At 43.1% G+C, this 15318-nt stretch overlaps 1 protein-coding gene across 1 annotated transcript in view; it reads left to right on the forward strand.

Annotated features, from left to right (window-relative positions):
• micu1 (mitochondrial calcium uptake 1) overlaps positions 1 to 15318 on the forward strand; it is a 30970-nt gene extending 15652 nt beyond the window's left edge. Inside the window, exons 6-12 of the mRNA XM_084562439.1 lie at positions 5407 to 5521; positions 7087 to 7169; positions 7716 to 7916; positions 9216 to 9353; positions 10795 to 10903; positions 13975 to 14064; positions 14256 to 15318. Coding sequence (XP_084418565.1) covers positions 5407 to 5521; positions 7087 to 7169; positions 7716 to 7916; positions 9216 to 9353; positions 10795 to 10903; positions 13975 to 14064; positions 14256 to 14419 — 900 coding nt within the window. The 3' untranslated portion in view covers positions 14420 to 15318. The remainder of the gene's footprint in view (positions 1 to 5406; positions 5522 to 7086; positions 7170 to 7715; positions 7917 to 9215; positions 9354 to 10794; positions 10904 to 13974; positions 14065 to 14255) is intronic.

Consider the following 15318-nt stretch of genomic DNA (forward strand, 5'->3'; position numbering starts at 1 on the left):
GACCCCAAAAAATGGCTCTGTTAGCTAATCTCAAGGCTGTATTGATGTGCTTGATAGCCTTCACAAATCCATCCTCTGGATCGTCCAGATGTCAGTGCTGCATGATTTCTGTAGAGCATGGTTTAGAGTTACTAAAGGCAGGACTTGGTCTGTACGTCGAAAATGTATTCGAACTGTTCCTACATGCTGTGTCTTATGCGTGACCTGCTGCTGACTGAAAGCGGACACCTGTCACACAGGGGGAGTGTGATGGAGGCTGCTCCAGTGGAAACAAGCGACTTGTCACACCAACTGCTGTCATGTTCACCCTTTCTGATTTCACAGGAATCTCCCGGGAGTCGGTGTTTGGACTGTCACAGCATTTTCACGTTGTCTTCCGTTCTAGCTTTCTTTGACCTCTGTCCATTTTTATGTCTGTTAAAGCTGCACATAAGCACACACAGACATCAAAACACCACAAATTGTTCTCTCTCTCTTTCTTTCTGCCTCTCTTCACTATCTGAGGTTGGGTTGTCTGCGACCCTGGTCAGCTAATTCGGTTCACCCCCTTTTTACGAGACAGCTGCTTTTCCTAAAGGAACTAAATTTGTTGATTGAGTGTTCCACATAGGACTCATTATTCTGAATGTGCTGCCAACATAATTATGAGTTATTAACAGTACACCTGCTTGCAGTCACACCTGGGACTAGAGGTGGGGAGCTAATACCTAAATGTTCTTCCCGCCCACACACCTGCCTGCCCACCTACACACTGTAGTGTTTTCATTCCAGGGTAACGTCACATACAAGAAAAACAAAATTCGCATGTGACCACCCTGTTGGTCACGGACATGTATCTAAGTCCATATACATAGAATCATGTACTGTTTGTGGCTTTCTTTGGGTTTCGAAATTGAACTATGCCCTGAATGTTAGTGCAATTACACCGTGTCAGCACTTTCACTAACCTTTCAGAAATACCAAGCTCAGTCTTGGGTTTGGCTTTACCCTCGAGCGGGTCATCGTGTATTCCCTTTCCCCTGAAACTTGTGTCTTTTATTGTACCTGCCAAAGTGACAGTAACCCCACAGCTGCCACATCGGCACAAAGGACATAAAGGACATAAAGGTACTGATTCATTTTTAATGCATTTGTAGTCCACCCTCTCCCTCTCTTTCACACATTCTGCGCTGTCAGTCTGTCACACTAATTTTTTCTTATCAGTATCCCCCCCTTCAGTAGATCGAGTTCTATTGAAACTCACCTGTGCAAAACAGGAGAGGTTACTCGGGGACAGGCATCACTCAAGTGCATACACACACACACACACACACACACACACACACACACACACACACACACACACACACACACACACACACACACACACACACACACTCGCCACGCACATGAATGCAAAGACAAATAGAGTGGGTGTCAATTGCCCCCCCTTTGCAGCCCGGGTTTCATCTTCAGAGGCAGATCACAGCCCTAACCCATAAATTCATCTCTTTGTTGTGACACTCAGGAGACAATATCTTAGAAAAGTCATTGTATCTTTAGTGTGATAATTAATATTTTAAAATTCTGAATGCAGACTTAGTGACTAATATCCCATTCTTTCATCATTTCACTGGTATTAGGATGTCTGCAGACACAGTGTTGGAGAGGGTCACAGATCTTATCAATAACAAAGCACTGCTGTGTTATTAAAGATGGCTAAATCTCCAGTGGCCAACAGCCAGGTGCCTTAAGCCGGGTGCCTCGCAGTCATCGTATAACTGAAATGATTGAAGCTTGCAGAATAATGCATAGGTGACAAATGACATGTTTCTAGTGCGTTCAGTTATGTGTTACTTCAATGACAGTCAGTTCAGCAGCCGCCTGTTTCCTTTTATTATGACATGATTGTGTTTTATGTCGGAAATGTGAGACGTCTCAGCACAGCTGTGATATAATTGAAGCCATCAACGCAACAGTGCCATGTGGCTGATTAGATCATGTAAAACATTTTATATTGTGTATATTTGTGTCTGGAAATTACAGAAGCTAACAAATGGAGATCATTTATTAAATCTTTGATCATGAGTTGAGTCAGTGAGATTAAACTAAATTGCTGCAAGCAAACGTTTTTGATATATATACGATCTCAAGAACTTCTTATGTAGTCTAAGTTTTTAACTTGGTGCTTCTGCGTGCTTAGAAAGTGCTTCTTCTTCTTCATGTGAAAAGAGCAGAAAGAGATTCAGCCTGTGCATGCTAGCCCCTAGCTATGCTTCACTTGGATGGGTCTCATTTGATTCTTGTTTCTTGAAACTAGGCTAGTTGAAGTTCGGCCGGAGGAGTTATTAGGCTGCTCTCTAGTCTAATGCACTGGAGAGATGAGCCCTGACCAAACCTTTAACCCCGTTTGAGTGCCTCGCTGCCGGCACCGCCCATCCAGCAGCTCTGTCAGCAATTCGTTTCTGCCTCAGCTCACAGGCCAGTTGGGTCGTCATCTGGACACAGCCGGTGGACATGCTGCCACATAGCTGACACATGAAGACATGTATGAACGCATGATCAGGCTCAGACTAGAGATCATAAAAAAGTAAATCCTGCCCACACACACACACTCAGACATGCCACAAAGCTGATGAAACTGATCAGCAGACAAATGAGGTGTTAGCTGTTAATTAACTTGAGTGCTGCAGCAATTAAGTTTATTGTCATTTGAAGATCAGCGCTTTGGGAAAAATCTACAATGAGTGTTAAATACAGATCCTTCTAGCGATCGACACAGTGAGTCTTACAGGCATGATGCAGGTTGATAAATCAGAACAGATGAAAGGCTGCGTTGGACATGTTTTTCTGTATTGTTGAATTACAGCCAGTATTGCGTATGTTGAGGTAGAAGCTGAGGCTTCCACCAGTGACATAAAGATGGAGGATGAAGGGAGTATCTGCCTCACAACAGAACCACAGTCTCCCATTGATATTCACACTGTCTTACCTTAAGGGAGTGCATGGTGTTGCATCATATTTGTCTGTGAGATGCACAGTATAATCGTACACCGTGTATGTGAGAGAGAGAGGACAGCTATACTGTCAGCTCATTGTCAGGGATGTTTGTGGATGTGGAGTTGTTGATCATAAAACAAAGAATTATGTTCTCTCCCGACTGGGACGCACACTACATCAGAGTAGATGAAAAGCTGTATTTTAGAATGCCTCTGCACTTTCCAAGATCTCATTTGTTTCAAATGCCAATGCTATTTGGTTCTGCTCCTTGGTTAATACTCCTTGGTTAATATATTTGAATTCGTTTTCCTTCAATGTCATTTCGGCTGTTCTGTGGGGCTGTTTTTGTCCTTGACTCAGGGGCCCTGAAAGAAGCGTGAGTTATTATCCCTAATGTGCTCTGTGCCTCCGTTCTGATCATTATAATGAAGCCCAGTGTGTGTTTATGTCTCCTGTGTGTAGCTGTCTGTATGGGGGACATGAGCCCTCGCTTGCCCACTGAAATACACACTAACTTGAGACCCGGACGCTTTCCTCTGTGTGTCCTTGACCAAGGGTTCAGCACCAACCTCCTTCACCCCTGTCACTTTCACTATATGCTCTTACCTGTCCCTTTCTAGTACTCTCACACTCATATACACATGCAAGCGTTATAATTTTGCCTTTTGTTCCCTTTTGTCTGGTTTTCTTTCCACCAATAGCACCGCTCCAAAAATAACCATTTTTTTCCCCCCTCTCTGAGCTCCTCCTCTCAACCCCACTCCCTTCTCCTCTTATACTGTTAATGTAGATACCATCAATGATAAATGTTGCAGTGGAAACTGCTGTTCAAGTGCTATCTATCTATGCATCACTGACTTAGAGTCAGAACAGGCACGAATTGGGAATAGTGATACATTTTATAAGCTTATAGCAGCCATTATAATGTCAATATCTTATGAGGAGGGAGTTGGTTCATGGGGAATTTAAATGAATTGTTGTGTTATGAAAGGGGTGCCACCAAAGTTTTTTGTTCATATATGTTTTTCCCAGTTAATGTATGCCCCTTGCAAGGGAGAATATGGGAGTAGCTTTCATTTGCAGTGTACTCAGCGTACAGCTCTAGCGATAGTACTTAAGAACGACTGAAGGAGGAGACATGCAATAGGTATAAATGATTGTTATAACCTTGTTAGTGGAGCTGCAAAATTCAGTTCATTTAATTTGATATAAACAGCAGAGTAAATCACAGTCTTTTCCTAATTCCGTCTCATTTTGGCAGGCATTGTTGTTCATGCATGCAAATTGTAATTGCAGACTGTTGAGACCGTGGGACATAATTGAATTCTTAATTTTGAGTGGCATCCCCCAATTATCTTGTTTGGAGCAAGATGGTTTCTCTGTGTGTGTGTGTGTGTTTATATCTGTTGCGTGCCGCAATGTGAATGTACATGTGTGTCTTTGTCATTCAAGGCCCTGCTAAAAGACAGCAGAGGCCACGATGTTCTCTAACAGTTGTTTCTGTTCCCTCCTCCTCCTCTGAAATGGACCTCTTTACAGACGGAGGTAACTCCACGCGGGCACAGTGTTGCCCAGTCTTCACCTCCACCCTCCCTTCTTTAGGCATGCTCTGTCCCTCTGTTTTGGTGGAGAGTCCTACTAATGGGACGCTGTCTTTCAAGTCTCTTATTACTGAGTGGTGTAGTGTGCATGTGATTTAAGTTACGTGTTCATGCAATGCTGTGAATATACACATGATCGCAGCAAAAAAACAAAACAACCATCAAGTTAACTGAGTGTGTGTGTGTGTGTGTGTGTGTGTGTGTGTGTGTGGGGGTGTGTGTGTGTGTGTGTGTGTGTGTGTGTGTGTGTGTGTGTGTGTGTGTGTGTGTGTGTGAGAGAGAGAGCTAATGTCACTTTGTTTTTAATGATTAAAACATTGGGTCGTGTTACAGATGTGGTTAATCAATAGTGTGTGTGTTTGTGCTACAGTCTCTCGTGATGTTTTCCCTTCTCTTTATGTCTCTTTCACACTGTGAGTAAAGCCTCTGGTGGATAATATGTTTTGTACTCAAACTGACCACAGACTAATTGTTCCTCACTGCCATCCTCACCTGCCTGTACGGCCTCATGTGTATGCAGCACTTGCATGACTCTTACAGTGTTAACCTATTTATAAATGCTGTTGTCATCATTTTGCTGTCACTGTCACTGTTTTCAGTGTGTGAGTGTGTGCAAGAAGAGTATGTGTGCACTTTGTGTTTGAACTGAGCCCCAGTCTGTGATTGAGCTTCACCTTCAGACACACACATACTTTCTTGCGCACACACACACACACACAACGCCACACCTGGGGCAGTTGTAGAAGGTATCGGGCGTGAGCTGAATAATGAGAACGGTTTTTAATATAACTTTTTTCCCTCTTTGTGTCCTGATTTGAATGAGCAGAAGATTGCCCAGGAGAGGGAGAGGTTTGCAGATGAGGACAGCATATTTTACACACTGGGAGAATGTGGCCTTATCTCCTTCTCTGACTACATCTTTCTCACCACTGTGCTGTCCAGTAAGTACTTTATCCAACTATGAAGACTGCCTAGAAATCAAATTGCTCAAATGGCCTTCCCATTCATTGCAATATCCCCTAGACGATTTAGATCCCTTCTGTGTGTTCTCTGCTTTCTTACTGCACCATTTAATGCAGTTAAGTTGTAAGATCTCCAAGCTAGCTTCTTTGTTGTGTTTGCTTTAGCTGCATCTTGCACTGATGGTAGACACAAAAGAGTAGATTGCACGTACTTGCTTCTGTTGTGGATGTGTCAGAGCACATGGTAATGAAAATGACGCTCGGCTCCTTCCTCTCCAGCAACCAGTAAACTTTTATCCCCAGCTTAGCTAGACCGTTTATTATAATCCATCCACATGGAGGAAGTCCCAGGGGAAATTTTCAAGGACAAACCTTTTTTTTTTTAAGCGGAAGATGCCTTATCCATTTAACATTGCCTCAAAAAGACAACAGCAAAGATTTGTTGGTTTTAAGCCCCGTAGCAATAAATGTTTACCACCTTTAAAAGGTCTTTGCCAAAACTAATATGAATTGTTTGATGTAAGGAGTTGGGTATTTGAAGCTGTAATTGGTTATAGTTGTTTGCAGTTATGTAATTAATATGTTGGCGGAATAAGGGCAAACAAAGCCAAATATTAATGTGAGCCTCATTTCAGAGCCTCTCTGAAATGGGAAGGCTTGTTGTGCACTCTATATCAGCAGTGGTGAGTGCCCACAACAGTCGTCTGCAGTGGCTCAAACCACAATTTAGTGACTTGGTTGGCTGGGATGGCAGAAGTTGAAGGATTTGCTGCATCCTGGCGCCAGCTACCTCAGGCCACACCTTATCAGGTCTTTTTAGAGTCCACGCCTCGGCTGCTTGGAGCAGTTTTGTTGGCACATGAAAGCCTGGTCTCATTGGTGTGTAGCCCTTGGATAAATAGTCCCATAAAAAAAAGCATTTTAGATTATGTATGTAAGTTAGAGATTACGTTGAGTGATTTTCGCAATAATGATGTAGATGCTATTATTAAAGCAAAGACATAATAAACGCTGAGTATTTATTATATGAAAATGTACTAGAAACCCTAATATATAAATGATTTATAAGTGCTGCGTTTGACAGACATATGTTTATGGAGTGGTTGTAAATGTTAAAATGGCATCACAAAAACAAACTGTACTGACTCCGGTAATGTCCTTATCAAAGGTAAGTGGTTGCTGTGGTCGTTGTTTAGAAAAGGATTTTCAGAAAGTGTAGAGAGACAGTGGAGTAGATGTATATTCAAATCTGACTGATGCAAATGCTGTGTTCCAGATTAGCTCAAAAAAGACACAGCGCACAGTCTGTTCTAGCAGTTTCACTCTTCACATGGTGCTGTAATCGTTATAAGGTCTTATGGCCATTTTCACTGTTTGAGGCCATCATCTTCATCCCAGTGGGGTGAGGATGCAATGGCTGAGTCAGTATTGAACTTTTAAACTGTTGTCCGGGTCGATCCAGCGTTACTGTTGTTTTTTTATATTGTGATGAATTGATTTGCGAATGTGTCTCTTTTTGTGCGTTTGTGTGCTGTGGTGTTCAGCTCCCCAGAGGAACTTTGAGATTGCTTTCAAGATGTTTGATCTGAACGGGGACGGGGAGGTGGACCTGGAGGAGTTTGAACAGGTCAGACAGCACTACCCACATGAAGCACACACACACACTATCCTGCACATAATCAGCACATTAAAGGAGACAGAAGCTCAAAAGAGCCAACCCACATGCTTGGACTGTGCTTTAATATTCGTGTTAGATTCAGATTGTATCACAGTAACCAGTAAGACATACTGAAAGGGGTAAAGGTAAGCTCCTGCACTCATTTCCACCTATGTGACATTTTCTCAAAGAGAAAAGATAAGTGCTCTGCTCTGCAGTCAGAGACGATATCAGTATGTCTACCACTGGATGTGGATATGGGTTTATCATTTACAGTCACACATGAGCTGTATTATTCATATCTTATACAGACAGTACATTTCAATTTAAATGCTTTGTGATGTGACTTTGTAGCTCTGTATACATCAGGCATTTCACTATGGGTGTATTCATGATTTTTTTTTTAAATTGTGAAACATAATAGATAATAGATTTGTGTACTTCAGTGCAGAACAAAAGTACTTAAAACCTAGTTTACACACTAATCATGATTGATATAATACTTTATATCTATAGGTCCAAAGCATCATTCGATCACAGACCAGTATGGGCATGCGACACCGAGACCGCTCCACCACAGGAAACACCCTGAAGACAGCCGGCTGCAGCTCTGCTCTCACCACCTACTTCTTCGGAGAAGACCTAAAGGGGAAACTCACCATCGGCAGCTTTCTGTTGTTTCAGAGGAAACTTCAGCACGATGTACTCAAACTAGAGGTAATGGACGAATATGTGGAGGCTTTACTGTAATATGTGTATTAATTAATTCATATCTCTGTGTGTGTAATCTGCTATCTAACACAGAGGCAGCATATTAAACCTCCCTGGTACATTTCCAAACTAGCATACAAATGTTTTAGTCGAAGGGGAATCAACGGGGCAGTGACATTTGAGTGTTATGCACTAAACAAATGAAAACGACACCTGATGGTGACAAATTCCCTATGTGGATTGCATGTCAGAACTGGTCAGTGTCATACTCCCAAACCTTTGAGTGTTGAATATAAAGTACATCCTCTGTCTCTCCAGAGTGACACCATGCCCCTAAAGTAATCACAATCAGATCAGAGTTGTAGAGCACGTGGTTATGCTATTAATTAGCGTGGGTAGTGTGCGGCATCATCTGAAGCCCCAAGAATAGCCCTCCGATCTTAGCATCTCCAAGAAAGAAAGCACTATCTGTCAGGTCTTAATGATGCCATGGTGTTCAGAGAGTGAAATCAAAATACCACAGATAACAGTGACATCATTTTAATGAAGATAACCATGCTCTTGAAGATTTCTTTCTTTATCTGCTGAGAATGCAACTCACTCTGGGCTATATTTCTCCATCTGTTGCCAGTGTCACTTATATCCCTAATTCTGTCACTTATAACCTTTTGTCTTTGTAGCCTTTTTAATAGTCTTGAGGTGTTAAATTTGCTGTCTGGTTAATTCTGTGGTAGAGAGTGGAGAGTGAGGAAGAGGGAGAAAATCAACTGTTTGTCTTTGACCTTTATCTCCATGAAACATAAGGCAAGACTCAGATCTACTTTCACTTACGCTATTTTGAACCCACAAAAGGTTGAGCAGATGTGACTTGATGAGTGCATAAATAGTCACATTACCCCTGAAATTTCCATGTCAGGCTTATCTTGGGTTAGTCACGTGCTGTCTGCCAGAAGTGCATCAAACTAACCTTTAGAGAGGTCGACGCATTCAGAGAGGGAAGAGGGGCGGGAGCCTCAAGGCTGTCAAAATATCCTCCAACATAAATCGACTATATTGACCTGACACAGCCAAAGCCCACTGTTGTTAAGCCATCCTCCAGTTGAACATTGTAAAAAAAAAAAAAAAAAAAAATGCGCATGCAGATTTAATGTCACCAATGCCAGCACCAAGCATGATTCAACTTGAAGCCTGACACCAGTATTTACTGTTTCCCATCTCCCCACACCCTCCCTCTCATATTAATTTGTTTGTTCCACTGCATGGCACTCAATCTCTGTCTCTCTCCCTCTCTCTTCCCCCCTCCAGTTTGAGAGGAACGATCCTGTGGACGGCAGAATCACCGAGAGACAGTTCGGGGGTATGCTGCTCGCCTACAGCGGTGTCCAGTCTCGTAAACTCACACAGATGCAGAAGGGCTTGAAGAAAATGTTTAAAGATGCACAGGTAGATATATCAGTGCATTTATATTCATGCCTGAATGGAGCTCTGAGATAAGGGATAGGTGGTGCTTGATGTGGTGGTGTGAATGTTTCAACTACCTGGCTGACGTGGAGGAGGGGTGTGTGTGACAGACAAACGTGTGCCTGAGGGAAAAGGGGTTTGTGCTTAGACCCTGTGAGTGTTTGTAAAAGACAGAATGACATATAATAACTCACTGAGAGTGGACAGCACATTCACTGCCTGATGTTATCCACCTGACCGACACTTACTCTCTTCCACCACCACCACCGCTATCTCTGTTTTGTGACAGCCAGAGACAGAGAAGCCACTGCTCAGCAGAAACACTTTAGTCAGTCCTTCATCCTTCCCCCTTCTGTTCCAGGCTTTGTTCTTCCCCCTCATTTGCTCTTCTATCAGTCAGGAAGAATAGTTTAATTTTTAAAAGTTTTATAAGTTTTACCTTCTCTTCATGCTGCGATTCTTCAACTAAGAGCAGCTACATTGCTGTAAGCATTAAAGTGGTTCCACTGGGACACACTAAAATTGTTGGAAAATGTAAAATGATTCAAGATGTGAAGCCAGCTTCAGTAGATGGATATTAGTCTCTTCCTTCTACTGCTTTACATGAACTCTGGTTTCATACTAAATCTGCTTTGCTGAAATGAGCCCGATCAGTTAAATGACTGAAGTTACGCCGGTGCATATGATATCCCCTGCGGTGTTGCAGCTCAATATGTTCCATTTCAGTTTTTTAAATTTAAAGATTGCAGCTGTCACAGAGTGGTTTGTTATTACACATTAAAGCATCGCTGACGCCAGGGAGAGCGATGACAAGATATGTTTGATGGTTAAATACAGCATTTAGCAAAGTAAAGAAGAGGGAGGCAGGGAAGAGGTTGTTCCTGCCAGTCATGAGAAATAGACAAGGCTGGGTGCTGCCAGAGTTGTATCTCTCTTAGGAATTAAACTGCAGTATCATCTCTCACCGTCTTTCCCACTTTCACTGTTTACCCTCTCTTCTTCTGTCTCAGTGTTGGCTTAACCTGTAATGTAATTGAGAAAAGAGTTATTCACTGCCCAAGACCAGCTGCTCTCTTTTCTTTGCAAATGAGCACATACACAGTGTGACAGCTGTGTGAGCTGTGTGTTTGTATATGCGTGTGTGTGTGTGTGTGTGTGTTTTAGACCGTCTGTTCCCCCTGTCCGTTCATGGTCCACTGTTCATCCATGTGTGTCCAAAGCTTCTGCCCGCTTCCACTTGTCATTTGTGTCCCACTGCTGTGCTACCCCCAAAAAATGTAACTGTGCAGTCGCAGCTCTTGTGACAATATTTGTCTTATTTTTCACAGGACTCCAAAGCTCTAAAGGCCCGGGTAAAACTGCAGGAATGATTTGTCCCTGATATTTCACAGATTTATTTATTTTTTTCCCCCGTCTTATGCAGGGCATTACATTTGAGGAGGTGGAAAACTTCTTTACTTTCCTGAAGAACGTGAACGATGTGGACACAGCGCTGAGTTTCTACCACATGGCTGGAGCCTCTATAGATAAAGGTACGCCCACAGTCGCCCTTTTCCTTTGACATTCTCTCCATCTCCTTAATTACTCCCCTTTAGACTTAACCGTTGTCACTTTCATCCTCTGCCTCTCAGAGCTGTTAACGCTCAGCCAGCCAGATCTGCTTCCCACATCTTTTTATGCCTGGCTTTGCTCCCAATCCTAGCTCAGCCATTTATTATCTGTTTGTCCATCCATCCATTTAGCTACCACTTCTACCCTTAGGCCCGCAGAATCGTGCATATTTAAATCACGAACCACTTATGCGCACATGACGGGTCACTTCCTACTTACAGTGCAGCCTACTGATGGCCACTGACACATGCCAGTGTCATCACTGCCTTTCTTTTACCCTCTTAAGCACTGGGAAGGTGTATTTTGTCGGAAGGCTGTAATGATGTGTGGGTCAGGGATTTTTAATACCTGCTCCCACCCAAGCCACTATGAGAGCTTATCTGCACCAGCCAACCTGCAAAAATACACTGTCATCATCAAAACTGTACAATTCCATCCTATCCAGTTATCTTAATTTTCTTCCACACTGTCTTTTAATTACTGTGCAGAAATGTAGGCTAATGAGTTGTAAATATTCTCACAATACACTACAAGCAGGATCATTCGCAGTTACATTACCTCAAATGATGTAGCGGATGAGTGCATTGCAGTTAATGCAACTGCATTGCACTCATCCGCTACATCATTTGAGTTTTCAGTCACATTACCTGCCTCGCAGTAGCTAAATGATAGTGAAGGGTGGAGTGGACTTCATAGTTCAGTAATGCAGGTTATTAATAGTTAGGGACCTGCACCCTCTGGTGCATGTGTAGACTAGCTCAGCTCTCCTTATTGCACATCGTGTGTGTCTGCATGTTATTTGTAACTTAATCAGAATGACACAAACCTCTGACATACAGCGATCACCGATAACAGTATGACAGGAGAAGTAAATAACATTGTGACCATCTTGTGACAATTCAGTGTTTTGTTGGGAAACCTTTGGACTTGGTATTCATGTGGATGTTACTTAGACATGTAACACCCACCTAGACCACACCAGACACCCCCACTCATTAGCAATGACACTCCTTGATGGCAGCAGCCATTCCCAGCAGGACGCAGCCTGACACAGACACACACACAAAAACAGTTCAGGAACAGCTCAAAAAAACATGAAAAACAGCACAAAGTGTTGACCTGGCCTCCGAATTCACTAGATCCCAAACTGATCAAGTGTCTACGGGATCAACTGGAACAAGAATGATCCACAGAGGCCCCTCCCCTCAACCCATAGGACCCAAAGACCCCCACTAACAACATCCTGTTCCCGGACACCACAGGACACCCTCAGACTCTAATGAGTCACAACTGTTTTAGAGGCACAAGGGAGACCTACACAATATTAAGCAGGTGGTCGTAATATTATGCCTGACCGTGTATTTTGTTAATCCGGTGTGGATCCACACATTACCAGTAGAAGTACAATATTATTACTTTAATTTCCAAAGTCCCGTCAAGCATGATATTAAAATTGTAATTCTCGTAAGTATGGCCACGACTGATTTGGTGACACCTAGGGTTACCAGGGAAACAGCAACATGCTACAGCAAGCATTAATTGCAACGATTTCATCAGAAATACAACACTGTGTTCACCGTGTCAGTAACACCGTTGTGCCATATGAACCTGTGGTTAGATGTCACGCTGCATACAGCAGCACAGCAGTCTGTAGATTTCCTCACAATAATGGGACACATTAGAGAGCTGGTTACCGGGGTGCCTTGATAGGACGCTGGGTTCAGCAGGTTTGATACCAGCCTGTGCCCCCGTCCTACATGTTGTCACCTCTCTCACCGCATTCCTGCCTCTCTCCACTAAAGATCTATCCAATGAAAACGTCTAAAAAAGTTGGTTAACTTGCAGAGGAGTTGGATGAATGTCACAGGGCTAAATGACATAAACAGGGTTTAATAGACATTTATGTATTAAGATATCACAGAGAGTGGACTGGTTGTGCCAGTCTCACTGCTGAAAAACGTTTTCTCAAGAAGACTAATCATGCAGTATAAAATCAGTCATTAAATTACTTGCATTTCTTTTAAGTGCCCCGACACTTGTTATCACTGAATTCATTCATCAGTTCATAACACTGAAAGTCAGTTTAATGTGAGAGCAGACCTGTAGCTTTACTAAGAAGGCAATCATTTGATGAATCCAAGCTTCCATCACTTATTGCCGTGATTCGCCCCTTCAGTAGGCCTCCATATGTTTGCTGCGTGCACATCTATTAGCTCTTATTCAGTGATGAAGCAGCTGCTGCATTGAGGGAGTGCAGGTTGTACCCCAGAGTGCGTTTAATTTGAGCTGCATGTCAACACAGTAACAAGCCATGTGTGTGTGCCAGGCGTGCGTCTGCAAATTATCTGCGTCCTACACTTGTCCACACAAAACCCTCTTTTCAAGCCTAAAGGAGCTCCTTCTTTATTCTCTGCTCTTTTGCATTTTTTCGTTTCTCTCTTTCTTTCATCTTTTTTTTTTCCATCTCGCGCTCAAATCTGATGATTTCACACCCTTTTAGTGCAGTCTCTTGTGTGTGGGTGTTTAATCTGGAGCCGCGCATGGTCTTTCTTAAAGGTAGAAAAGAGGGCATTGTTCAGGTGCTTTTGGTGGTTAGATTGGGCGGCTCACTTGCAGGGAGGATTTTGTCAGATACGATTTTATTCATCTCAATTCTAGTTGAAAAATAGAAAAGATTTTGAGATATCGTTTTATCATAATCCTTCTTCTGACAGGATTTTGTCCACATTTTCCTTTGTTCACCTCGCGTCCTCCGTCTTTCTCTCAATCCTCTCTGCTGGATGTCCTGATGTTGCTTCTCCTCTCAGACCCTTCCTTCTCCCACTTGTGTCTATCAGATAGTCCCCCTGCTGAATGGAAACCCTGCCTTTTATCGACCCGAAGCATTTTGACTCGCACACAATGTTCTCCACATGGGCAATTTATGAGCTGGCTCTTGTGAGTCTGAGTCCACTCTCACCTCTGAATCTGATTCCCTCCCTCTGTCTCTCAGTCACCATGAAGCAGGTGGCCCGCACCGTAGCCAAAGTGGAGCTGTCAGATCACGTGTGTGACGTGGTGTTCGCGCTGTTCGACTGTGACGGTAAGTAGCTGTCAGGCTCGTCACTGTAAATATTTATGTAAGGCAAATGATGCCACTAGAGGTGGAGATCATCAATAAATTGAAGTCATCTCCTCCTCTTACTTCCTCTCCCACCGTTATTTCATCATCTCCCTCGTGTCCATCACCCCTCTCTCACCCCCGTCTCTTCTTCCCTCTCCTGTCTTCCTCAGGGAACGGGGAGCTCAGTAATAAGGAGTTCATAGCCATCATGAAGCAGCGGCTGATGCGGGGGCTGGAGAAACCCAAAGACATGGGCTTCACTCGGCTGGTGCGCGCCATGTGGAAGTGTGCCCAGGACACGGCCTGGGACTTTGCCACACCAAAGACACAATAGAGTGTGAGCGAGATAGAGAGAGAGAGAGAGAGAGAGAAAGACAATATGTGTGATCAAGACGGTGGCATCAAAAGGCATTCTCCTCCAACTGGTTTTTTTAACTAGACAATTGATGCATTAAACTCATTAACACTGCAACTCTGAGGCGCATCATCAATCATTAACGCATGTTGCTGCTGTAGCTCAAGCTGTCAATATAGTGGCTGAAACATCCTGGCGCAGTGCAGTCTTCAAAGGCATGCCTTGTCTAAGGCGCTGTGGGTAATCGTATATATATTTTAAAATATACAAAGTTTGTATGTTTATTTTTTTCCCATACTCAATAAAAGAACGCCCTTTAACTGTGTTTGGCAAACGCTAAAAACAGCACTTCGATATTTTTTATTTAACGCTTTACACAGCAAAAGGCAAGACAAGAAGAGGAATCAATCTAATGTGACCTTCAGCTGTATAAATGCTGCAGTGTGTCTGTTCTGTACTGACAGCAGACCCTTTAGTTAGTTAGTTAGTTAGTTAGTTTAGTTGGACGGAGCAGAAGTCTGCAATATTGTTCGCGGCTCAGCTTCATTCAGGCTGCATCTTTATCCCCACCATTTTGTCCCACGAAAGATCGATGGCGCTCGTCTCGCTCCGCGCTGCACCGTTCCAAGTGTGTATTCTTTTAGTTATTACTGCTCACTGAAACACTTTATATAAAATGGATGTTAAAAGAAATGCTCTATTAAAGATGTTTTAATAATGTAGAACTGATTACGTTTTGTTTCTTTAATGATGGCGCTCTGCTTGACTTGTTGGTTAGATTGTCGTCCCGCCATGTTCTCATTTTCACATTTTCAGGGGGGAGGGGGTTGCTGAGACTAATCTATGGGACTCCAAGGAACTCATTTGTCACATGTAAT

The sequence above is a fragment of the Chelon labrosus genome (genome assembly GCF_963514085.1).
Source record: "Chelon labrosus genome assembly, chromosome: 15".
Lineage (NCBI taxonomy): Eukaryota > Metazoa > Chordata > Actinopteri > Mugiliformes > Mugilidae > Chelon > Chelon labrosus.